General features: G+C 42.4%; 1 protein-coding gene across 1 annotated transcript in view; it reads right to left on the bottom strand.

The window, feature by feature from the left end:
- Window positions 1–23,588, bottom strand: part of GPHN (gephyrin) — a 1,061,400-nt gene that overhangs the window by 495,958 nt on the left and 541,854 nt on the right. The window contains 1 exon segment of the mRNA XM_053697683.1: window positions 3,710–3,982. Coding sequence (XP_053553658.1) covers window positions 3,710–3,982 — 273 coding nt within the window.

Below are 23,588 nucleotides of genomic sequence, written 5' to 3'. Positions count from 1 at the left end.
CTTCTAGGAAAGCAAGTATATACACATATATCACATTTCCTTACATTAGACTCCACCCACTGCAATCTGGATTTCGCCCCCACCACTCCACAGAGCCACTAATTGTTAAAGCAAAATCAATAGGCCACTTTTCTCTGCTAATCCTACTTGATCTGTCTGCAGCCTTTGTCATTTGTAACACATACCCTCTCTTCCTACCTTCTCCGATGCCTCCTCTGCCCCTTTACCACTTTACCACTTTCTGTTGGGGTACTAAAAGGTTCTGTCCTTGTTTCCCTTCTCTTCTCAATCTATATGTCATCATTAGGTTCTTTAATAAAGTCCCAAGGGTTTCCATTTGCTGGTGACACCCAAATCTACCTCTCTGCACCAGACCTATCTCCTTCCTTGCTAACTTGTGTCACCCACTGTCTTTCTCACATCTCATCATGGATGTCCTCTTACTACCTTAAGCTAAATCTCTCAAAAACTGAGAAACTTATTTCCCCCCTTCTTCCAAAATCTCCAACCCCCATTTCTCTATAACTATTGATAATTCCATTATCACCCTAACCTAGGGTGACCATATTCCTGCTTTAAAAAGGTACACATATGAAAAATACATATGTCAGGTTTCTTATAATGTATATTATTAAAAACATTTCTTTAAACAGCCCTAACATATGTATTTTTCATATGTGTTCCTTTTTAAAGCGGCAATATGGTCACCCTAGCCAAAGCCCACATGTCCAATGTCTTTAAGTCACACTTGACTCATTTCTTTCTTTTAAAATCTCTACTGTTCAGGGATGCATACAACATATGCTAACCTTTTCTAACCTCAGTTCCTCTCCTCCTTTGTTATCCCCTTGAACCCCCTTAGCATGTAAGCCTATGAGCCCAGCTGTTTGTATATCACCTTCATGAGAGCTTAATACAACAGTGCGACGCTCAGCAGGGCCCTCTACCCACTTGTACCCACTATAAATGTTACCTGCATATCATGCCTATGTTTATAGCGCTCTAGAAATAACTGATCATAATATTGCTAATCACGTCCTGGAATATTTGAATGCATTTTCCACTTAAATAACATGAATTTGTGATGTATGCAGTTAACAATAAAATAACTGTAATTGTATAATTAAATGTTTTTAAATGTTCATAAACTTAATTGTGATTATAACAGAACAGGTTGTTGGGTGCAGATGGTACTTCTTTTGTCTGGGAGTAACTGATAGCATTTTAAGTAGGTAGAGTGTTGGGTATGATTAGTGTAGAGGCAAGTGTGGTCAGGTGAGTCAGGTGAGTAATAACTGCTGTACTGCATGGAGGTAAATATTAACATAGTTCAAATGCTATTTAAAGGGACATTCACTAAAGCATGTCATGTTAGCACTATCGACCCTGAAAATCTATGTGTTTAAGTCACGTGAAGGGGTTAAGCACAGTGAAAGTACTACTCGGGAGCCACAGAGAACTGCTAGTAACAAGCAGACATGGCGATATTTACACATATCGACTTGCAGGGTTGGTAGTGCTAAAAGTACATGCTTTAATAAATTAAACTATGTCAATTTTGTACTACAATCTACTACAATCTCCTTTTAATAATGGTATAGCAAACGCTATTTAATGTGAGCAAATTTTTAACATTTTTTTAAATCAAAATTTATATCACAAGACACAACATAGTCCCCCTAGTTTAGAGATCTTTCTTTATTCTACTATAAAACAGACCCATGAAGAACTTTGTACCATTCATAAGGCCTTGAGTATTATTAAGTAAATAAAGTATTAATGATTTAATCTAGCTACTCTGTCAAGGAGTGGGTAAAACGGCATAAACAAAATGTTTAGTCTTTTACCCTATTATTCTGAAACAATCTGTGAATTACTGAATTCTAGAATTTAATTGCATGGTTATAATGAAACATTGTAGAAGGAGGCTGAAGAAAAATATCTGGAAATATAAATAAAAAACCATAACTTATTTAGACTCTAAATATCATAATAGCTTTAACCAGCCTACTGAGAAAACAAAAAACATAGTTCAGAAACTCTTGAACATTTACCCTGTTAAATGAAGCATTCCAACTCATCCACAGGGGGCATATTAGAAGTTCCCTCCACTGATTCAGAAGACTTAGTCTATTCTGATGGGATAGCTGAACACTGATCAGTGAACACCTAGTCTTGCTTATGCTGCAGAAATCATCAGTAGTTGAGGCTACATAAGTTCAGTTGTGGTGGCTGCACATACTCTGGGTATTCTATTATTTCAGCTTCTGCGTCATCACCATTAAAACACAGGCTGGAAAGAGTTACCAGTAGCAGAAAAGAGAATTTATAGAAAAGTTAGTATAGACCTCAAACTATAAACATAGAACACAAAAATGGCAAAAATAAACAATGCCCAAACCCATTTAGGATTACTAGGGACAAAATTGTGCTCCATGTTCTGACAACAGGCAAAAATAATTAATAAAAAGGTTATAAGCGCATATTAAAATCACAGAGCCATACACTGGCACCTCATTTGAGAAATAAATCATGCAAAGCTTGTTGAAGTACTAAAAGACCATCATAAAACTACACCAGCAATATAGAAACGGCACAAAAGCCATACTTTACAGGTTGAGTAGTGTTCTCCTTTGCATAGTGGCACTGACTAGTGTAAAGGTTCTCAAAAATATGGATCAGAATGCATAAAAAAGGATTTACCAAGCACAATGAATGGATGTGAAGCCATTGGGTTATCAGTTGCCTATGTGGAGAGACTAACTCAAGCTCAGCACCTCTAATTGAGGCCTAAATATTGTTTAGCAGAAACTCATGCTCTTTGTCCCTGACATTTACTGGCGCCTCTGGTGTCACTGAGGAGAGGTTCAGTCTGCTTATAACTCTCTGTAGCACCCCAGAAGCTGCAGCGTCACCACTAACTGGGGGATTAAATACAAATAGTTGTTACATCCTCAAAATAGCAACATTCTGAAAAGCAACATAACATTACTAACAAAACAGGAGAGCCTCAGCCTCAGGAGAGCCTCAGCCCCTGTCATCAGAGCAGCAAAGTAATATGGTAATTAGAACGGAACTGGTAAAACCTTTTGTGGGCTGTTGATAATCTTAACCAACATTGCTAGGATTTGTCTTTTTTGTTTGGTAAAAGAAAATGACATCAAGTGCATAGTAAATTATTCACAGTACAAGCTTCAGAAAGTGAATGCAATTCTACAATTTTATATGTTTAACTGGCTTATATGCTTACATGTTCCCCTTAAAACTCTGGCTAACAACATAGACTCTATGATCCACTGGCTTTGTCAAGCATTGATAAAAAAAACTTAAAGTGACATGAAACCAAAATGCATGGAATTTTAAACAACACTATATGCAACAGTTTATATGGCAGCAGTTTTGCAAGAGCACTAGATTGCAGCACTATTTCCTGCTATGTAGTGCTCCAGGTATCTACCTAGTTAGCTCTTTAACAAAAGAATACCATAGGAACAAAGCTAATTTGAAAAAAGAAGTAAATTGGAAGCTTTTAGAATCTGTATAATCTGTATGAATCACAACAGATTTTTTTGGGTTTCATATCCCTTTAATGCACCTCATTATAATGTTCTAAAATATATAATATTACATAAAGGGTTATTGTTGCTTTTGCATAGCCTGGACAAAACATGAATGAAATAGATACACATTTAAAACTGTCCAAACTAACCTTTGCTGCGATGGTGGCTGCGGTGATGTGCGAAGAAGAACTGTCTTCTGTTGAGGCGACTCCACTGTCCTTTTTCTCCTCTTCCTCCTCTTCACATTGCACTCCTTTGTCTTCTGTCTGCTTATGAGGGCTCGTGGTAGGTGGAGGAGAGAGAGGTGGTGGTGGTGATGGCAGGTCTTCCAACTCATCGTGAACTTCTTTAACTTTTACAATAGCGTCCCTCAAAAGGTCTATGGCATGAGGTAGGGCTGGCAGTATAAATTGGAAACATTCCTGTACCCATCAAAATAAAAAAATGCCATCTTTTATTCATATTCATTAAAAACACAAAAATCACTCTAAATATGGCAAAAATTATCCTATAAGAAAAGAGAAAAATCAAAAAGAAAAATCACAATTATTTTGTACATTTTTTACTCTAAAGAAAAGATTCTCACTCATAGCACAGCACATGGAACTTTTCAGAATGTTCAGCTAAAATGTAAGGTCACTTTAATAACATATTTCAAAACATTTCAATTAAATATGGTTTTGGAGAAAAATCCTTACTGGAATTTGCATTAAAAAACAGAATTTATGCTTACCTGATAAATTACTTTCTCCAACGGTGTGTCCGGTCCACGGCGTCATCCATAACTTGTGGGAATATTCTCTTCCCCAACAGGAAATGGCAAAGAGCACAGCAAAAGCTGTCCATATAGTCCCTCCCAGGCTCCGCCCACCCCAGTCATTCGACCGACGGACAGGAGAAAAAACAGGAGAAACTATAGGGTGCCGTGGTGACTGTAGTTAAAGAAAGAAATTCATCAAACCTGATTAAAAAACCAGGGCGGGCCGTGGACCGGACACACCGTTGGAGAAAGTAATTTAACAGGTAAGCATAAATTCTGTTTTCTCCAATATTGGTGTGTCCGGTACACGGCGTCATCCATAACTTGTGGGAACAAATACCAAAGCTTTAGGACACGGATGAAGGGAGGGAGCCAATCAGGTTACCTAAACAGAAGGCACCACGGCTTGCAAAACCTTTCACCCAAAAATAGCCTCCGAAGAAGCAAAAGTATCAAATTTGTAGAATTTGGCAAAAGTGTGCAGGGAAGACCAAGTCGCTGCCTTACATATCTGATCAACAGAAGCCTCGTTCTTGAAGGCCCATGTGGAAGCCACAGCCCTAGTAGAGTGAGCTGTGATGCGTTCGGGAGGCTGCCGTCCGGCAGTCTCATAAGCCAATCGGATGATGCTTTTCAGCCAAAAGGAAAGAGAGGTAGCAGTAGCTTTTTGACCTCTCCTCTTGCCAGAATAAACGACAAACAGAGAAGACGTTTGTCTGAAATCCTTTGTTGCTTCTAAATAGAACTTTAAAGCACGAACTACATCTAAATTGTGTAACAAACGTTCCTTCTTTGAAACTGGATTCGGACACAAAGAAGGCACAACTATTTCCTGGTTAATATTCTTGTTAGAAACAACCTTTGGAAGGAAACCAGGTTTAGTACGCAAAACAACCTTATCTGAATGGAACACCAGATAGGGCGGATTACACTGCAGAGCAGATAACTCAGAAACTCTTCTAGCAGAAGAAATAGCAACCAAAAACAGAACTTTCCAAGATAACATCTTGATATCTATGGAATGCAAAGGTTCAAACGGAACCCCTTGAAGAACTGAAAGAACTAGATTCAGACTCCAGCGAGGAGTCAAAGGTCTATAAACAGGCTTGATCCTGACCAAAGCCTGAACAAAAGCTTGAACATCTGGCACAGCTGCCAGTCGTTTGTGTAACAAGACAGATAAAGCAGAAATCTGTCCCTTTAGAGAACTCGCTGATAATCCCTTATCCAAACCTTCTTGGAGAAAGGAAAGGATCCTAGGAATCTTGATCTTACTCCATGAAAATCCCTTGGATTCACACCAACAGATATATCTTTTCCATATTTTATGGTAAATTTTTCTAGTTACAGGTTTTCTGGCTTGTACCAGAGTATCTATCACAGAATCCGAAAACCCAAAATCAAGCGTTCAATTTCCAAGCCGTCAGCTGAAGGGAAACTAGATTTGGATGTTCGAATGGACCCTGTACTAGAAGATCCTGTCTCAAAGGTAGCTTCCATGGTGGAGCCGATGACATATTCACCAGGTCTGCATACCAAGTCCTGCGTGGCCACGCAGGAGCTATCAACCTCTCCTGTTTGATCCTGGCTACCAGCCTGGGAATGAGAGGAAACGGTGGAAACACATAAGCTAGGTTGAAGGCCCAAGGCGCTACTAATACATCCACTAGAGTCGCCTTGGGATCCCTGGATCTGGACCCGTAGCAAGGAACCTTGAAGTTCTGACGAGACGCCATCAGATCCATGTCTGGAATGCCCCATAATTGAGTCAACTGGGCAAATATCTCCGGGTGGAGTTCCCACTCCCCCGGATGGAATGTCTGACGACTCAGATAATCCGCCTCCCAGTTTTCCACTCCTGGGATGTGGATCGCAGATAGGTGGCAGGAGTGATCCTCCGCCCATTTTATGATTTTGGTCACTTCTCTCATCGCCAGAGAACTCCTTGTTCCCCCCTGATGATTGATGTAAGCAACAGTCGTCATGTTGTCTGATTGGAATCTTATGAATCTGGCCTTTGCTAGTTGAGGCCAAGCCCTGAGAGTATTGAATATCGCTCTCAGTTCCAGAATGTTTATCGGGAGAAGAGACTCTTCCCGAGACCATAGACCCTGAGCTTTCAGGGAGTCCCAGACCGCGCCCCAGCCCACTAGACTGGCGTCGGTCGTGACGATGACCCACTCTGGTCTGCGGAAGCTCATTCCCTGGGACAGGTGATCCTGGGTTAGCCACCAACGGAGTGAGTCTCTGGTCTTCTGATCTACTTGAATCACTGGAGACAAGTCTGTATAGTCCCCATTCCACTGTTTTAGCATGCACAGTTGTAATGGTCTTAGATGAATTTGTGCATAAGGAACTATGTCCATTGCTGCAACCATCAACCCTACTACTTCCATGCACTGAGCTATGGAAGGTCGTGGAACAGAGTGAAGAACTTGACAAGCGTTTAGAAGTTTTGACTTTCTGACATTTGTCAGGAAAATCTTAATTTCTAAAGAATCTATTATTGTCCCCAAGAAGGGAACTCTTGTCGATGGAGACAGGGAACTCTTTTCTATGTTCACCTTCCACCCGTGAGATCTGAGAAAGGCCAGAACGATGTCTGTGTGAGCCTTTGCCTTTGAAAGAGACGACGCTTGTATCAGAATGTCGTCCAAGTAAGGTGCCACTGCAATGAACCTTGGTCTTAGAACCGCTAAAAGGGACCCGAGTACCTTTGTGAAAATCCTTGGAGCAGTGGCTAGCCCGAACGGGAGAGCCACAAACTGGTAATGATTGTCCAGAAAGGCGAACCTTAGGAACTGATGATGATCTTTGTGGATAGGAATATGTAGATACGCATCCTTTAGATCCACGGTAGTCATAAATTGACCCTCCTGGATTGTAGGTAAAATAGTTCGAATAGTTTCCATTTTGAACAATGGCACTCTGAGAAATTTGTTTAGAATCTTTAAATCCAGAATTGGTCTGAAAGTTCCCTCTTTTTTGGGAACTACAAACAGATTTGAGTAAAACCCCATTCCTTGTTCCACAGTTGGAACTGGGTGTATCACCCCCATTTTTAACAGGTCTTCTACACAATGTAAGAATGCCTGTCTCTTTATTTGGTTTGAAGATAAGTGAGACATGTGGAACCTTCCCTTTGGGGGTAGTTCCTTGAATTCCAGAGGATAACCCTGAGAAACTATTTCTAATGCCCAGGGATCCTGAACATCTCTTGCCCAAGCCTGAGCGAAGAGAGAGAGTCTGCCCCCTACTAGATCCGGTCCCGGATCGGGGGCTACTCCTTCATGCTGTCTTGGTAGCAGCAGCAGGCTTCTTGGCCTGCTTACCCTTGTTCCAGCCTTGCATTGGTTTCCAAGCTGGTTTGGTTTGCGAAGCATTACCCTCTTGTCTAGAGGCTGCAGAGTTGGAGGCCGGTCCGTTCCTGAAATTGCGAAAGGAACGAAAATTTGACTTATTCTTGGCCTTGAAAGGCCTATCTTGTGGGAGGGCGTGGCCCTTACCCCCAGTGATGTCTGACATAATCTCTTTCAATTCTGGCCCAAAAAGGGTTTTACCCTTGAAAGGGATATTAAGCAATTTTGTCTTGGAAGATACATCCGCTGACCAAGACTTTAGCCAGAGCGCTCTGCGCGCCACAATTGCAAACCCTGAATTTTTCGCCACTAGTCTAGCTAACTGCAAAGCGGCATCTAAAATAAAGGAATTAGCTAACTTAAGTGCGTGAATTCTGTCCATAACCTCCTCATACAGAGTCTCTCTACTGAGCGACTTTTCTAGTTCCTCGAACCAGAACCACGCTGCTGTAGTGACAGGAATAATGCACGAAATAGGTTGCAGGAGGTAACCTTGCTGTACAAAAATCTTTTTAAGCAAACCCTCCAATTTTTTATCCATAGGATCTTTGAAAGCACAATTATCCTCGATAGGAATAGTAGTGCGCTTAGCTAGTGTAGAAACTGCCCCCTCGACCTTAGGGACTCTCTGCCATAAGTCCTTTCTGGGGTCGACCATAGGAAATAATTTCTTAAATATAGGAGGGGGGACAAAAGGTATGCCGGGCTTCTCCCACTCCTTATTCACTATGTCCGCCACCCGCTTGGGTATAGGAAAAGCGTCGGGGTGCACCGGAACCTCTAGGAACTTGTCCATCTTGCACAATTTTTCTGGAATGACCAGGTTGTCACAATCATCCAGAGTAGATAGCATCTCCTTAAGCAGTGCGCGGAGATGCTCCAATTTAAATTTAAATGTCACATCAGGTTCTGCCTGTTGAGAAATTCTACCTGAATCAGAAATTTCCCCATCTGACAAAACCTCCCTCATGGCCACTTCAGATTGGTGTGAGGGAATGACAAAGTAATTATCATCAGCGCCCTCCTGCTCTACAGTGTTTAAAACAGAGCAATCGCGCTTTCTCTGAAATGCAGGCATTTTGGATAAAATATTTGCTATGGAGTTATCCATTACTGCCGTCAATTGTTGCATAGTAACAAGCATTGGTGCGCTAGAAGTACTAGGGGTCTCCTGCGTGGGCAAAACTGGTGTAGACACAGAAGGAGATGATGTAGAACTATGTCTACTCCCTTCATCTGATGAATCATCTTGGGCAACTTTACTATCTGTGGCAGTACTGTCCTTACTTTGTTTGGACGCTATGGCACAATTATCACACAATTTTGAAGGGGGAGACACATTGGCTTCCATACATACAGAACATAGTTTATCTGAAGGCACAGACATGATAAACAGGCTTAAACTTGTCAATAAAGTACAAAAACCGTTTTAAAACAAAACCGTTACTGTCTCTTTAAATTTTAAACAGGGCACACTTTTTTACTGAATATGTGAAAAACTATGAAGGAATTGTTCAATTTTCACCAAATTTTCACCACAGTGTCTTAAAGCATTCAAAGCATTGCACCCCAAATATCAGACCTTTAACCCTTAAAAAAAACCTTAAAATGACAAAACCGGAGCCGTTTATAGTTTTAACCCCTCTACAGTCCCAGCTACAGCCTTTGCTGCGACTTTACCAAACCCAGGGGGGTATACGATACCAGATGAAGCCTTCTAGGGACCTTTTCAACTACTTCCAGACCCATACACATGCAGCTGCATGTCCTGCTCTCAAAAGTAACTGCGCAGTAATGGCGCGAAAATGAGGCTCTGCCTACTACAAAGAAGGCCCTTCCTGACTGGGAAGGTGTCTAAGCCAGTGCCTGCCGTGAAAAAAACGTTCCCCAAAGTGATAAAGTGTGAATTTTAACATCAAGCTGTATAAAATGCCCAAATAAAGCAATCGATCTAGTCCATAAAAGTGTCTACCAGTTTTATAGCCCATATTAAGCCCTTTATTCTGTTTGAGACTAAGAAAATGGCTTACCGGTCCCCATGAGGGGGAAATGACAGCCTTCCAGCATTACCCAGTCTTGTTAGAAATATGGCTAGTCATACCTTAAGCAGAAAAGTCTGCCAACTGTTCCCCCAACTGAAGTTATCTCCTCTCAACAGTCCTATGTGGGAACAGAAACCGATTTTAGTTACTGCTGCTAAAATCATACTCCTCTCACAAACAGAACTCTTCATCCTTTTCTGTTTCAGAGTAAATAGTACATACCAGCACTATTTTAAAATAACAAACTCTTGATAGTAGAATAAAAAACTACAACTAAACACCACATACTCTTCACCATCTCTGTGGAGATGCTGCTTGCTCAGCGGCAAAGAGAATGACTGGGGTGGGCGGAGCCTGGGAGGGACTATATGGACAGCTTTTGCTGTGCTCTTTGCCATTTCCTGTTGGGGAAGAGAATATTCCCACAAGTTATGGATGACGCCGTGGACCGGACACACCAATGTTGGAGAAACAGCCACCAGGCTAATGATGTAAAATAAGAGAATATAAAATAATTAAAGGGACCGTTTCAAACTCCCTCAAGTCAAAGAAATTCAGACTCCTCATCTTCAACTGTAAGTTCATTTATTATCCTTTAGGGCTGGAGTATAGGAAGAAAATAGAACCGATAAAGAAAGAAAAAAGAAGACAGCTGGAAATCCTTATTTGGTGAGGGACTAATTAGTTAACTAAAGACTTAGGGTTTGTGATCTTTTTGAGCAAAAATAAATGGCATAAGTAATGTGGCAAATGCATGCTTCCTCTAGACCATACAACAGATTCCATATAATACAACGCTCTTGGAAAACCTCTCTTTTGGGAGGGCCTTTATGAGCTCTCATTATACATAAGTAGAAAATAACCTGTAGAACTTTTCTTCCAAATGCTCCTTTTGCACACACAAACACATTAAACAGGTATGCAAACGAAAAGAGAGAGACGAAAACCAGAACCAGGGTGCCAGTGCAAGGATAATTTGTTTAAGCTGTTAACAGTAGGTCATGGAAGCACCTATCTGATGCGTTTCGTGCATGAGCACATGCGCTTTATCAGAGATAGACAGGTATAACTGCAAAAGTATGCACTTTTGTCCAGTTACTTCATGCTTCTTAAAGGGACAGTATACACTCATTTTGATATAACTGCATGTAATAGACACTACTATAAAGAATAAGATGCACAGATACTTATATAAAAATCCAGTATAAAACTGTTTTAAAACTTACTTAGAAAGCCCACTGCAAGTGGGAGATAAGACACTCCCCCCCTCCCACGTCTTTTGCATATGAAAAGACCCTTTACACAAACAGGAGCAAGCTGGAGAAGGTAGCTGACGGTATTCACATAAAACTTTGGGGCTTGGTTATGAGTCTGAAAATCAGAGCAATGTTATTTAAAAATAAGCAAAACTATACATTTTTTAAAAAAGAAAACTTTATGGGCTATATAAATAGATCATCTACAAAACATTTATGCAAAGAAAAAAACATAATTTATGCTTACCTGATAAATTTATTTCTCTTGTAGTGTAGTCAGTCCACGGGTCATCCATTACTTATGGGATTATATCTCCTTCCCAACAGGAAGTTGCAAGAGGATCACCCAAGCAGAGCTGCTACATAGCTCCTCCCCTCACATGTCATATCCAGTCATTCGACCGAAACAAGACGAGAAAGGAGAAACCATAGGGTGCAGTGGTGACTGGAGTTTTAATTAAAATTTAGATCTGCCTTAAAAGACAGGGCGGGCCGTGGACTGACTACACTACAAGAGAAATAAATTTATCAGGTAAGCATAAATTATGTTTTCTCTTGTTAAGTGTAGTCAGTCCACGGGTCATCCATTACTTATGGGATACCAATACCAAAGCTAAAGTACACGGATGATGGGAGGGACAAGGCAGGAACTTTAAACGGAAGGAACCACTGCCTGAAGAACCTTTCTCCCAAAAATAGCCTCCGAAGAAGCAAAAGTGTCAAATTTGTAAAATTTTGAAAAAGTGTGAAGTGAAGACCAAGTTGCAGCCTTGCAAATCTGTTCAACAGAGGCCTCATTCTTAAAGGCCCAGATGGAAGCCACAGCTCTAGTGGAATGAGCTGTAATTCTTTCAGGAGGCTGCTGTCCAGCAGTCTCATAGGCTAAGCGTATTATGCTACGAAGCCAAAAGGAGAGAGAGGTAGCCGAAGCCTTTTGACCTCTCCTCTGTCCAGAGTAAACGACAAACAGGGAAGAAGTTTGACGAAAATCTTTAGCTGCCTGCAAATAGAACTTCAGGGCACGGACTACGTCCAGATTATGCAAAAGACTTCCTTCTTTGAAGAAGGGTTAGGACACAATGATGGAACAACAATCTCTTGATTGATATTCCTGTTAGAAACTACCTTAGGTAAGAACCCAGGTTTAGTACGCAGAACCACCTTGTCTGAATGAAAAATCAGATAAGGAGAATCACAATGTAAGGCAGATAACTCAGAGACTCTTCGAGCCGAGGAAATAGCCATCAAAAACAGAACTTTCCAAGATAACAGCTTGATATCAATGGAATGAAGGGGTTCAAATGGAACACCTTGCAGAACGTTAAGAACTAAGTTTAAGCTCCACGGCGGAGCAACAGTCTTAAACACAGGCTTAATCCTAGCCAAAGCCTGACAAAAAGCCTGAACACGTCTGGAACTTCTGCCAGACGTTTGTGTAGAAGAATAGACAGAGCAGAAATCTGTCCCTTTAACGAACTAGCAGATAAGCCCTTTTCTAAACCCTCTTGTAGAAAAGACAATATCCTAGGAATCCTAACCTTACTCCATGAGTAACTCTTGGATTCGCACCAATATAAATATTTACGCCATATCTTATGGTAAATTTTTCTGGTAACAGGTTTCCGAGCCTGTATTAAGGTATCAATAACCGACTCCGAGAAGCCACGCTTTGATAGAATCAAGCGTTCAATCTCCATGCAATCAGCCTCAGAGAAATTAGATTTGGATGATTGAAAGGACCCTGAATTAGAAGGTCCTGCCTCAGAGGCAGAGACCATGGTGGACAGGACGACATGTCCACTAGGTCTGCATACCAGGTCCTGCGTGGCCACGCAGGCGCTATCAGAATCACCGATGCTCTCTCCTGTTTGATCTTGGCAATCAGTCGAGGAAGCATCGGAAATGGTGGAAACACATAAGCCATGTTGAAGACCCAAGGGGCTGTCAGAGCATCTATCAGCACCGCTCCCGGGTCCCTGGACCTGGATCCGTAACAAGGAAGCTTGGCGTTCTGGCGAGACGCCATGAGATCCAGATCTGGTTTGCCCCAACGATGAATCAGTTGAGCGAAGACCTCCGGATGAAGTTCCCACTCCCCCGGATGAAAAGTCTGGTGACTTAGAAAATCCGCCTCCCAGTTCTCCACGCCTGGGATGTAGATCGCTGACAGGTGGCAAGAGTGAGACTCTGCCCAGCGAATTATCTTTGAGACTTCCAACATCGCTAGGGAACTCCTGGTTCCCCCTTGATGGTTGATGTAAGCCACAGTCGTGATGTTGTCCGACTGAAATCTGATGAACCTCAGAGTTGCTAACTGAGGCCAAGCTAGAAGAGCATTGAATATCGCTCTTAACTCCAGAATATTTATTGGGAGGAGTTTCTCCTCCTGAGTCCATGATCCCTGAGCCTTCAGGGAATTCCAGACTGCGCCCCAACCTAAAAGGCTGGCGTCTGTTGTTACAATCGTCCAATCTGGCCTGCAAAAGGTCATCCCTTTGGACAGATGGGGCCGAGAAAGCCACCATAGAAGAGAATCTCTGGTCTCTTGATCCAGATTTAGTAGAGGGGACAAATCTGAGTAATCCCCATTCCACTGACTTAGCATGCACAATTGCAGCGGTCTGAAATGCAGGCGCGCAAATGGTACTATGTCCATTGCCGCTACCATTAAGCCGATAACTTCCATGCACTGAACTACTGACGGGTGTGGAATGGAATGAAGGGCACGGCAAGCATTTTGAAGCTTTAATAACCTGGACTCCGTCAGGTAAATTTTCATCTCTATAGAATCTATAAGAGTCCCTAGGAAGGGAACCCTTGTGAGTGGTAATAGAGAACTCTTTTCCATGTTCACCTTCCACCCATGCGACCTCAGAAATGCCAGAACTATCTCTGTATGAGACTTGGCAATTTGAAAACTTGACGCTTGTATCAGAATGTCGTCTAGGTACGGAGCCATCGCTATGCCTCGCGGTCTTAGTACCGCCAGAAGAGAGCCCAGAACCTTTGTAAAAATTCTCGGGGCCGTAGCTAACCCGAAGGGAAGAGCTACAAACTGGTAATGCCTTTCTAGAAAGGCAAATCTTAGGTACCGATAATGATCTTTGTGAATCGGTATGTGAAGGTAGGCCTCCTTTAAGTCCACTGTGGTCATGTATTGACCCTCTGGATCATGGGTAGGATGGTTCGAATAGTTTCCATTTTGAATGATGGAACTCTTAGGAATTTGTTTAAGATTTTTAGGTCCAAGATTGGTCTGAAGGTTCCCTCTTTCTTGGGGACCACAAACAGATTTGAGTAAAATCCTTGCCCTGTTCCGTCCGCGGAACTGGGTGGATCACTCCCATTAATAAGAGGTCTTGTACACAGCGTAGAAACGCCTCTTTCTTTATTTGGTTTGCTGATAACCTTGAAAGATGAAATCTCCCTTGTGGAGGAGAAGCTTTGAAGTCCAGAAGGTATCCCTGAGATATGATCTCCAACGCCCAGGGATCCTGGACATCTCTTGCCCAAGCCTGGGCGAAGAGAGATAGTCTGCCCCCCACTAGATCCGTTTCCGGATAGGGGGCCCTCTCTTCATGCTGTCTTAGGGGCAGAAGCAGGTTTTCTGGCCTGCTTGCCCTTATTCCAGGACTGGTTAGCTTTCCAGCCCTGTCTGTAACGAGCAACAGTTCCTTCCTGTTTTGGAGCGGAGGAAGTTGATGCTGCTCCTGCCTTGAAGTTACGAAAGGCACGAAAATTAGACTGTTTGGCCTTTGATTTGGCCTTGTCCTGAGGAAGAGTATGATTCTTACCTCCAGTAATGTCAGCAATAATTTCTTTCAAGCCGGGCCTGAATAAGGTCTGCCCCTTGAAAGGAATATTAAGTCATTTAGATTTAGAAGTCACATCAGCTGACCAGGATTTAAGCCATAGCGCTCTGCGCGCTTGGATGGCGAATCCAGAGTTCTTAGCCGTTAGTTTGGTTAAATGTACAACGGCATCAGAAACAAATGCATTAGCTAGCTTAAGTGCTTTAAGCTTGTTCATAATCTCATCCAATGGAGCTGTGCGAATGGCCTCTTCCAGAGACTCAAACGAGAATGCCGCAGCAGCAGTGACAGGCGCAATGCATGCAAGGGGCTGTAAGATAAAACCTTGTTGAACAAACATTTTCTTAAGGTAACCTTCTAATTTTTTATCCATTGGATCTGAAAAAGCACAACTATCCTCCACCGGGATAGTGGTACGCTTAGCCAAAGTAGAAACTGCTCCCTCCACCTTAGGGACCGTCTGCCATAAGTCTCGTGTGGTGGCGTCTATTGGAAACATTTTCCTAAATATAGGAGGAGGGGAAAAGGGCACACCGGGTCTATCCCACTCCTTGCTAATAATCTCTGTAAGCCTTTTAGGTATAGGAAAAACGTCAGTACACACCGGTACCGTATAGTATCTATCCAGCCTACATAATTTCTCTGGAATTGCAACCGTGTTACAATCATTCAGAGCCGCTAATACCTCCCCTAGCAATACGCGGAGGTTCTCAAGCTTAAATTTAAAGTTAGAAATCTCTGAATCCAGTCTCCCTGGATCAGATCCGTCACCCACAGAATGAAGCTCTCCGTCCTCATGTTCTGCAAATTGTGACGCAGTATCGGACATGGCTCTCACATCATCAGCGCGCTCTGTCCTTATCCCAGAGCTATCGCGCTTGCCTCTTAATTCTGGCAATTTAGATAATACTTCTGTCATAACAGCAGCCATGTCTTGCAAAGTGATTTGTAAGGGCCTTTCTGATGTACTTGGCGCCACAATATCACGCGCCTCCTGAGCGGGAGGCGAAGGTACTGATACGTGAGGAGAGTTAGTCGGCATAACTTCCCCCTCGTTGTCTGGTGATAATTTCTTTACAGATAAAGATTGACTTTTATTTAAAGTGACATCAATACATTTAGTACACATATTTCTATGGGGCTCCACATTGGCCTTCAAACATAGTGAACAAACAGATTCATCTGTGTCAGACATGTTTAAACAGACTAGCAATGAGACTAGCAAGCTTGGAAAATACTTTCAAATAAATTTACAAGCAAAATAAAAAACGCTACTGCGCCTTTAAGAAGCACAAAAAGCTGTCACAGTTGAAATAACAATGAACCAAATTAGTTATAGCAACCAAATTTTCACAGTAAATGTATTAAGTTAGCAAAGGATTGCACCCACCAGCAAATGGATGATTAACCCCTTAATACCCAAAACGGATAATCAATTTAACAATTAACGTTTTTATCACAGTCAAACACACTGTCACAGGTCTGCTGTGACTGATTACCTCCCTCAAAATGAATTTTGAAGACCCCTGAGCTCTCTAGAGACGTCCTGGATCATGGAGGATGAAGTAGGAAGACTGTGACTGAATTTTTACTGCGCAAAAAAGCGCTAAATAGGCCCCTCCCACTCATATTACAACAGTGGGAAACCTCAGTTAACTGTTTCTATGCAGAAATAAACGTTAGCCATGTGGTAAAAATCATGCCCCAATAAGATTTATCACCAAGTACCTCACAAAAAACGATTAACATGCCAGTAAAGGTTTTGAACATACATTTTAAAGGTTATGAAGTGTTATTAATAAGCCTGCTACCAGTCGCTTTTACTGCAGTTAAGGCTCATACATTACTTCAGTATTAACAGTATTTTCTTAGTCAAATTCCATTCCCTAGAAAATTACTTCAGTGCACATACACTCATCAGCCTAATACCAGTCGCTACCACTGCATTTAAGGCTGTACTTACATTACATTGGTATCAGCAGTATTTTCTTAGTCAATTCCATTCCTTAGAAAAAACATAATTTATGCTTACCTGATAAATTCCTTTCTTCTGTAGTGTGATCAGTCCACGGGTCATCATTACTTCTGGGATATTACTCCTCCCCAACAGGAAGTGCAAGAGGATTCACCCAGCAGAGCTGCATATAGCTCCTCCCCTCTACGTCACTCCCAGTCATTCGACCAAGGACCAACGAGAAAGGAAAAGCCAAGGGTGAAGTGGTGACTGGAGTATAAATTAAAAAATATTTACCTGCCTTAAAAACAGGGCGGGCCGTGGACTGATCACACTACAGAAGAAAGGAATTTATCAGGTAAGCATAAATTATGTTTTCTTCTGTTAAGTGTGATCAGTCCACGGGTCATCATTACTTCTGGGATACCAATACCAAAGCAAAAGTACACGGATGACGGGAGGGATAGGCAGGCTCTTTATACAGAAGGAACCACTGCCTGAAGAACCTTTCTCCCAAAAATAGCCTCCGATGAAGCAAAAGTGTCAAATTTGTAAAATTTGGAAAAAGTATGAAGCGAAGACCAAGTTGCAGCCTTGCAAATCTGTTCAACAGAGGCCTCATTCTTGAAGGCCCAAGTGGAAGCCACAGCTCTAGTAGAATGAGCTGTAATTCTTTCAGGAGGCTGCTGTCCAGCAGTCTCATAAGCTAAACGAATTATGCTACGAAGCCAAAAAGAAAGAGAGGTAGCGGAAGCTTTTTGACCTCTCCTCTGCCCAGAGTAAATGACAAACAGAGAAGACGTTTGTCGAAATTCCTTAGTTGCCTGTAAGTAAAATTTTAGAGCACGGACTACATCCAGGTTGTGCAGTAGACGTTCCTTCTTTGAAGAAGGATTTGGGCATAAAGAAGGGACAACAATCTCTTGATTGATATTCCTGTTAGTAACTACCTTAGGTAAGAACCCAGGTTTAGTACGCAGGACTACCTTATCCGAATGAAAAATCAAATAAGGAGAATCACAATGTAAGGCTGATAATTCAGAGACTCTTCGAGCCGAGGAAATAGCCATTAAAAATAGAACTTTCCAAGATAACAACTTTATATCAATGGAATGAAGGGGTTCAAACGGAACGCCCTGTAAAACATTAAGAACAAGGTTTAAACTCCATGGTGGAGCAACAGTTTTAAACACAGGCTTAATCCTGGCCAAAGCCTGACAAAAAGCCTGGACGTCAGGAACTTCTGACAGACGTTTGTGTAACAGAATGGACAGAGCTGAAATCTGTCCCTTTAAAGAACTAGCAGATAAACCCTTTTCTAAACCTTCTTGTAGAAAAGACAATATCCTAGGAATCCTAACCTTACTCCAAGAGTAACCTTTGGATTCACACCAATATAGGTATTTACGCCATATCTTATGGTAAATCTTTCTGGTAACAGGTTTCCTAGCCTGTATTAAGGTATCAATAACTGACTCAGAAAACCCACGTCTTGATAAAATCAAGCGTTCAATTTCCAAGCAGTCAGCTTCAGAGAAGTTAGATTTTGATGTTTGAAGGGACCCTGTATCAGAAGGTCCTGTTTCAGAGGTAGAGACCAAGGTGGACAGGATGACATGTCCACCAGGTCTGCATACCAAGTCCTGCGTGGCCACGCAGGTGCTATTAGAATCACTGATGCTCTCTCTTGTTTGATTCTGGCAATCAATCGAGGAAGCAACGGGAAGGGTGGAAACACGTAAGCCATCCTGAAGTCCCAAGGTGCTGTCAGAGCATCTATCAGGACTGCTCCTGGATCCCTGGATCTGGACCCGTAACGAGGAAGCTTGGCGTTCTGTCGAGACGCCATGAGATCTATCTCTGGTTTGCCCCAACGTCGAAGTATTTGGGCAAAGACCTCCGGATGAAGTTCCCACTCCCCCGGATGAAAAGTCTGACGACTTAAGAAATCCGCCTCCCAGTTCTCCACTCCCGGGATGTGGATTGCTGACAGGTGGCAAGAGTGAGACTCTGCCCAGCGAATTATCTTTGATACTTCCATCATAGCTAGGGAGCTTCTTGTCCCTCCCTGATGGTTGATGTAAGCTACAGTCGTGATGTTGTCCGACTGAAACCTGATGAACCCCCGAGTTGTCAACTGGGGCCAAGCCAGGAGGGCATTGAGAACTGCTCTCAATTCCAGAATGTTTATTGGCAGGAGACTCCCCTCCTGACTCCATTGTCCCTGAGCCTTCAGAGAATTCCAGACGGCACCCCAACCTAGAAGGCTGGCGTCTGTTGTTACAATTGTCCAGTCTGGTCTGCTGAATGGCATCCCCCTGGACAGATGTGGCCGAGAAAGCCACCATAGAAGAGAATTTCTGGTCTCTTGATCCAGATTCAGAGAAGGGGATAAGTCTGAGTAATCCCCATTCCACTGACTTAGCATGCACAGTTGCAGTGGTCTGAGGTGTAAGCGTGCAAAGGGTACTATGTCCATTGCCGCTACCATTAAGCCGATTACCTCCATGCATTGAGCCACTGACGGGTGTTGAATGGAATGAAGGGTGCGGCAAGCACTTTGAAGTCTTGTTAGCCTGTCCTCTGTCAGGTAAATCTTCATTTCTACAGAATCTATAAGAGTCCCCAGGAAGGGAACTCTTGTGAGTGGAACGAGTGAACTTTTCTTTTCGTTCACCTTCCATCCATGTGACCTTAGAAATGCCAGCACTAACTCTGTATGAGACTTGGCAGTTTGAAAGCTTGAAGCTTGTATCAGAATGTCGTCTAGGTATGGAGCTACCGAGATTCCCCGCGGTCTTAGTACCGCCAGAAGAGCACCCAGAACCTTTGTGAAGATTCTTGGAGCTGTAGCCAATCCGAATGGAAGAGCCACAAACTGGTAATGCCTGTCTAGGAAGGCAAACCTTAGGTACCGATAATGATCTTTGTGAATCGGTATGTGAAGGTAAGCTTCTTTTAAATCTACAGTGGTCATGTACTGACCTTCTTGGATCATAGGTAAAATTGTCCGAATAGTCTCCATCTTGAACGATGGAACTCTTAGGAATTTGTTTAGGATCTTTAAGTCCAGGATAGGTCTGAAAGTTCCCTCTTTTTTGGGAACCACAAACAGATTTGAGTAAAACCCCTGTCCCTGTTCTGATCGTGGAACTGGATGGATTACTCCCATTAACAAGAGCTCTTGTACGCAGCGTAGAAACGCCTCTTTCTTTGTCTGGATTGTTGACAATCTTGACAGATGAAATCTCTCTCTTGGAGGAGAGTATTTGAAGTCCAGAAGGTATCCCTGAGATATTATCTCTAGCGCCCAGGGATCCTGGACATCTCTTGCCCAAGCCTGGGCGAAGAGAGAAAGTCTGCCCCCCACTAGATCCGATCCCGGATCGGGGGCCCTCAATTCATGCTGTTTTAGGGGCAGCAGCAGGTTTCCTAATCTGCTTGCCCTTGTTCCAGGACTGGTTAGGTTTCCAGCCTTGTCTGTAGCGAGCAACAGCTCCTTCCTGTTTTGGTGCAGAGGAAGTTGATGCTGCTCCTGCTTTGAAATTACGAAAGGAACGAAAATTAGACTGTCTAGTCTTGGCCTTGGCTTTGTCCTGAGGCAGGGCATGGCCTTTACCTCCTGTAATGTCAGCGATAATCTCTTTCAACCCGGGCCCGAATAAGGTCTGCCCTTTGAAAGGTATATTAAGCAATTTAGATTTAGAAGTAACATCAGCTGACCAGGATTTTAGCCACAGCGCCCTGCGTGCCTGAATGGCGAATCCTGAATTCTTCGCCGTAAGTTTAGTAAGATGTACTACGGCCTCCGAAATGAATGAATTAGCTAGTTTAAGGACTCTAAGCCTGTCCGTAATGTCGTCCAGAGTAGCTGAACCAATGTTCTCTTCCAGAGACTCAATCCAGAATGCCGCTGCAGCCATGATCGGCGCAATGCATGCAAGGGGTTGCAATATAAAACCTTGTTGAACAAACATTTTCTTAAGGTAACCCTCTAACTTTTTATCCATTGGATCTGAAAAAGCACAGCTATCCTCCACCGGGATAGTGGTACGCTTAGCTAAGGTAGAAACTGCTCCCTCCACCTTAGGGACCGTTTGCCATAAGTCCCTTGTGGTGGCGTCTATTGGAAACATTTTTCTAAATATCGGAGGGGGTGAGAACGGCACACCGGGTCTATCCCACTCCTTAGTAACAATTTCAGTAAGTCTCTTAGGTATAGGAAAAACCTCAGTACTCGTCGGTACCGCAAAATATTTATCCAACCTACACATTTTCTCTGGTATTGCAACTGTGTTACAATCATTCAGAGCCGCTAACACCTCCCCTAGTAATACACGGAGGTTTTCCAGTTTAAATTTAAAATTTGAAATATCTGAATCCAGTCTGTTTGGATCAGAACCGTCACCCACAGAATGAAGTTCTCCGTCCTCATGTTCTGCCACCTGTGACGCAGTGTCTGACATGGCCCTAATATTATCAGCGCACTCTGTTCTCACCCCAGAGTGATCACGCTTACCTCTTAGTTCTGGTAATTTAGCCAAAACCTCAGTCATAACAGTAGCCATATCCTGTAATGTGATTTGTAATGGCCGCCCAGATGTACTCGGCGCTACAATATCACGCACCTCCCTCTGAGCGGGAGATGTAGGTACTGACACGTGAGGCGAGTTAGTCGGCATAACTCTCCCCTCGTTGTTTGGTGAAATTTGTTCAATTTGTACAGATTGATTTTTATTTAAAGTAGCATCAATACAGTTAGTACATAAATTTCTATTGGGCTCCACTTTGGCATTGCAACAAATGACACAGGTATCATCCTCTGAATCAGACATGTTTAACACACTAGCAAATAAACTTGCAACTTGGAAATACAATTCAATTAGAATAATATTAAAACGTACTGTGCCTTTAAGAAGCACAGAAGATCTATGACAGTTGAAAATTAATAAATTGAAACAGTTATAGCCTCAATCCTTGTAAACAACACAACTTTAGCAAAGGTTTAATCCCATTAGCAAAGATAACAAATTCTGAAAGCAGGAAACAAATTACAGAATAAACGTTTTTTATCTCAGTCAAACTATAATTCTCACAGCTCTGCTGAGAGAAATTACCTCCCTCAAAATAAGTTTTGAAGACCCCTGAGCTCTGTAGAGATGAACCGGATCATGCAGGGAATACAATGAGTTGCTGACTGAAATATTTGATGCATAGTAAAAGCGCCAAAAAACGGCCCCTCCCCCTCACACACAGCAGTGAGGGAGAACAGAAACTGTCAGAAAACAGATTAAGCAACTGCCAAGTGGAAAAATAGTGCCCAAACATTTATTCACTCAGTACCTCAGCAAATGAAAACGATTTTACATTCCAGCAAAAACGTTAAACATAATCTCTAGTTATTAAACAGCTTTATGTATTTCTTACAGTGTAATTCTAGTGAAGTACCATTCCCCAGAATACTGAAGTGTAATAGTATACATACATGACATTATATCGGTATGGCAGGATTTTCTCATCAATTCCATTGTCAGAAAATAAAAACTGCTACATACCTCTATGCAGATTCATCTGCCCGCTGTCCCCTGATCTGAAGTTTACCTCTCCTCAGATGGCCGAGAAACAGCAATATGATCTTAACTACTCCGGCTAAAATCATAACAAAAACTCTGGTAGATTCTTCTTCAAACTCTGCCAGAGAGATAATAACACACTCCGGTGCTATTTTAAAATAACAAACTTTTGATTGAAGATATAAAACTAAGTATAATCACCATAGTCCTCTCACACATCCTATCTAGTCGTTGGGTGCAAGAGAATGACTGGGAGTGACGTAGAGGGGAGGAGCTATATGCAGCTCTGCTGGGTGAATCCTCTTGCACTTCCTGTTGGGGAGGAGTAATATCCCAGAAGTAATGATGACCCGTGGACTGATCACACTTAACAGAAGAAATAATTTACTGCACATACCTCGTTTGCAGGGGGGCCCCGCATGCTATTCCCTTTTCTGAAGTTACCTCACTCCTCAGAATGTGCGAGAACAGCCAGTGGATCTAAGTTACTTCTGCTAAGATCATAGAAAACGCAGGCAGATTCTTCTTCCAATACTGCCTGAGAACAAACAGCACACTCCGGTGCCATTTAAAATAACAAACTTTTGATTGAAGAAATAAACTAAGTTTAAAAAACACCACAGACCTCTCACAACGACCTATCTAGTTGAGTTGCAAGAGAATGACTGGATATGACATGTGAGGGGAGGAGCTATGTAGCAGCTCTGCTTGGGTGATCCTCTTGCAACTTCCTGTTGGGAAGGAGATATAATCCCATAAGTAATGGATGACCCGTGGACTGACTACACTTAACAAGAGAAATGAGTGTATAATGTCCCTTTAACTTGCTGAAAACACTTAAACACAATGGGATGTGCCTCTGAAAGTTGAATACCTATTTTTATAACCCATATTAAAGGGATACTAAACACAATTTTTTTCTTTCACAATTCAAATAGAAACATAGATATTGTCGGCAGATAAGAGCCATAGGCCCAGCAAGTCTGCCCGATATTACCTAACAGTATATACTTATCTAGTTCGTAGGATAGCCTTATACTTGTCCCATGAATTTTTAAAATCCCCTGCAGTGTTTGTCATTACTACCTCTTGAGGAAGTTTATTCCATAAATCAAATCACTCTTTCTGTAAAGAAGGGCTTTCTCAAATTACTCTTGAATCTACTACCCTTTAGCTTGAGCTCATGACCCCTTGTTCTTGAATTTCCCATTTTCCATGTAGAGTGACAGGCATCGCCGGGGCTTCACGTGATGCACAGTGACATCACGCCCA

This window comes from Bombina bombina, chromosome 1 (genome assembly GCF_027579735.1).
Source record: "Bombina bombina isolate aBomBom1 chromosome 1, aBomBom1.pri, whole genome shotgun sequence".
NCBI classification, from domain to species: domain Eukaryota; kingdom Metazoa; phylum Chordata; class Amphibia; order Anura; family Bombinatoridae; genus Bombina; species Bombina bombina.
The sequence above is the reverse complement of the archived record's forward strand: the minus strand, read 5'-3'. Positions and strand labels throughout refer to the sequence as shown.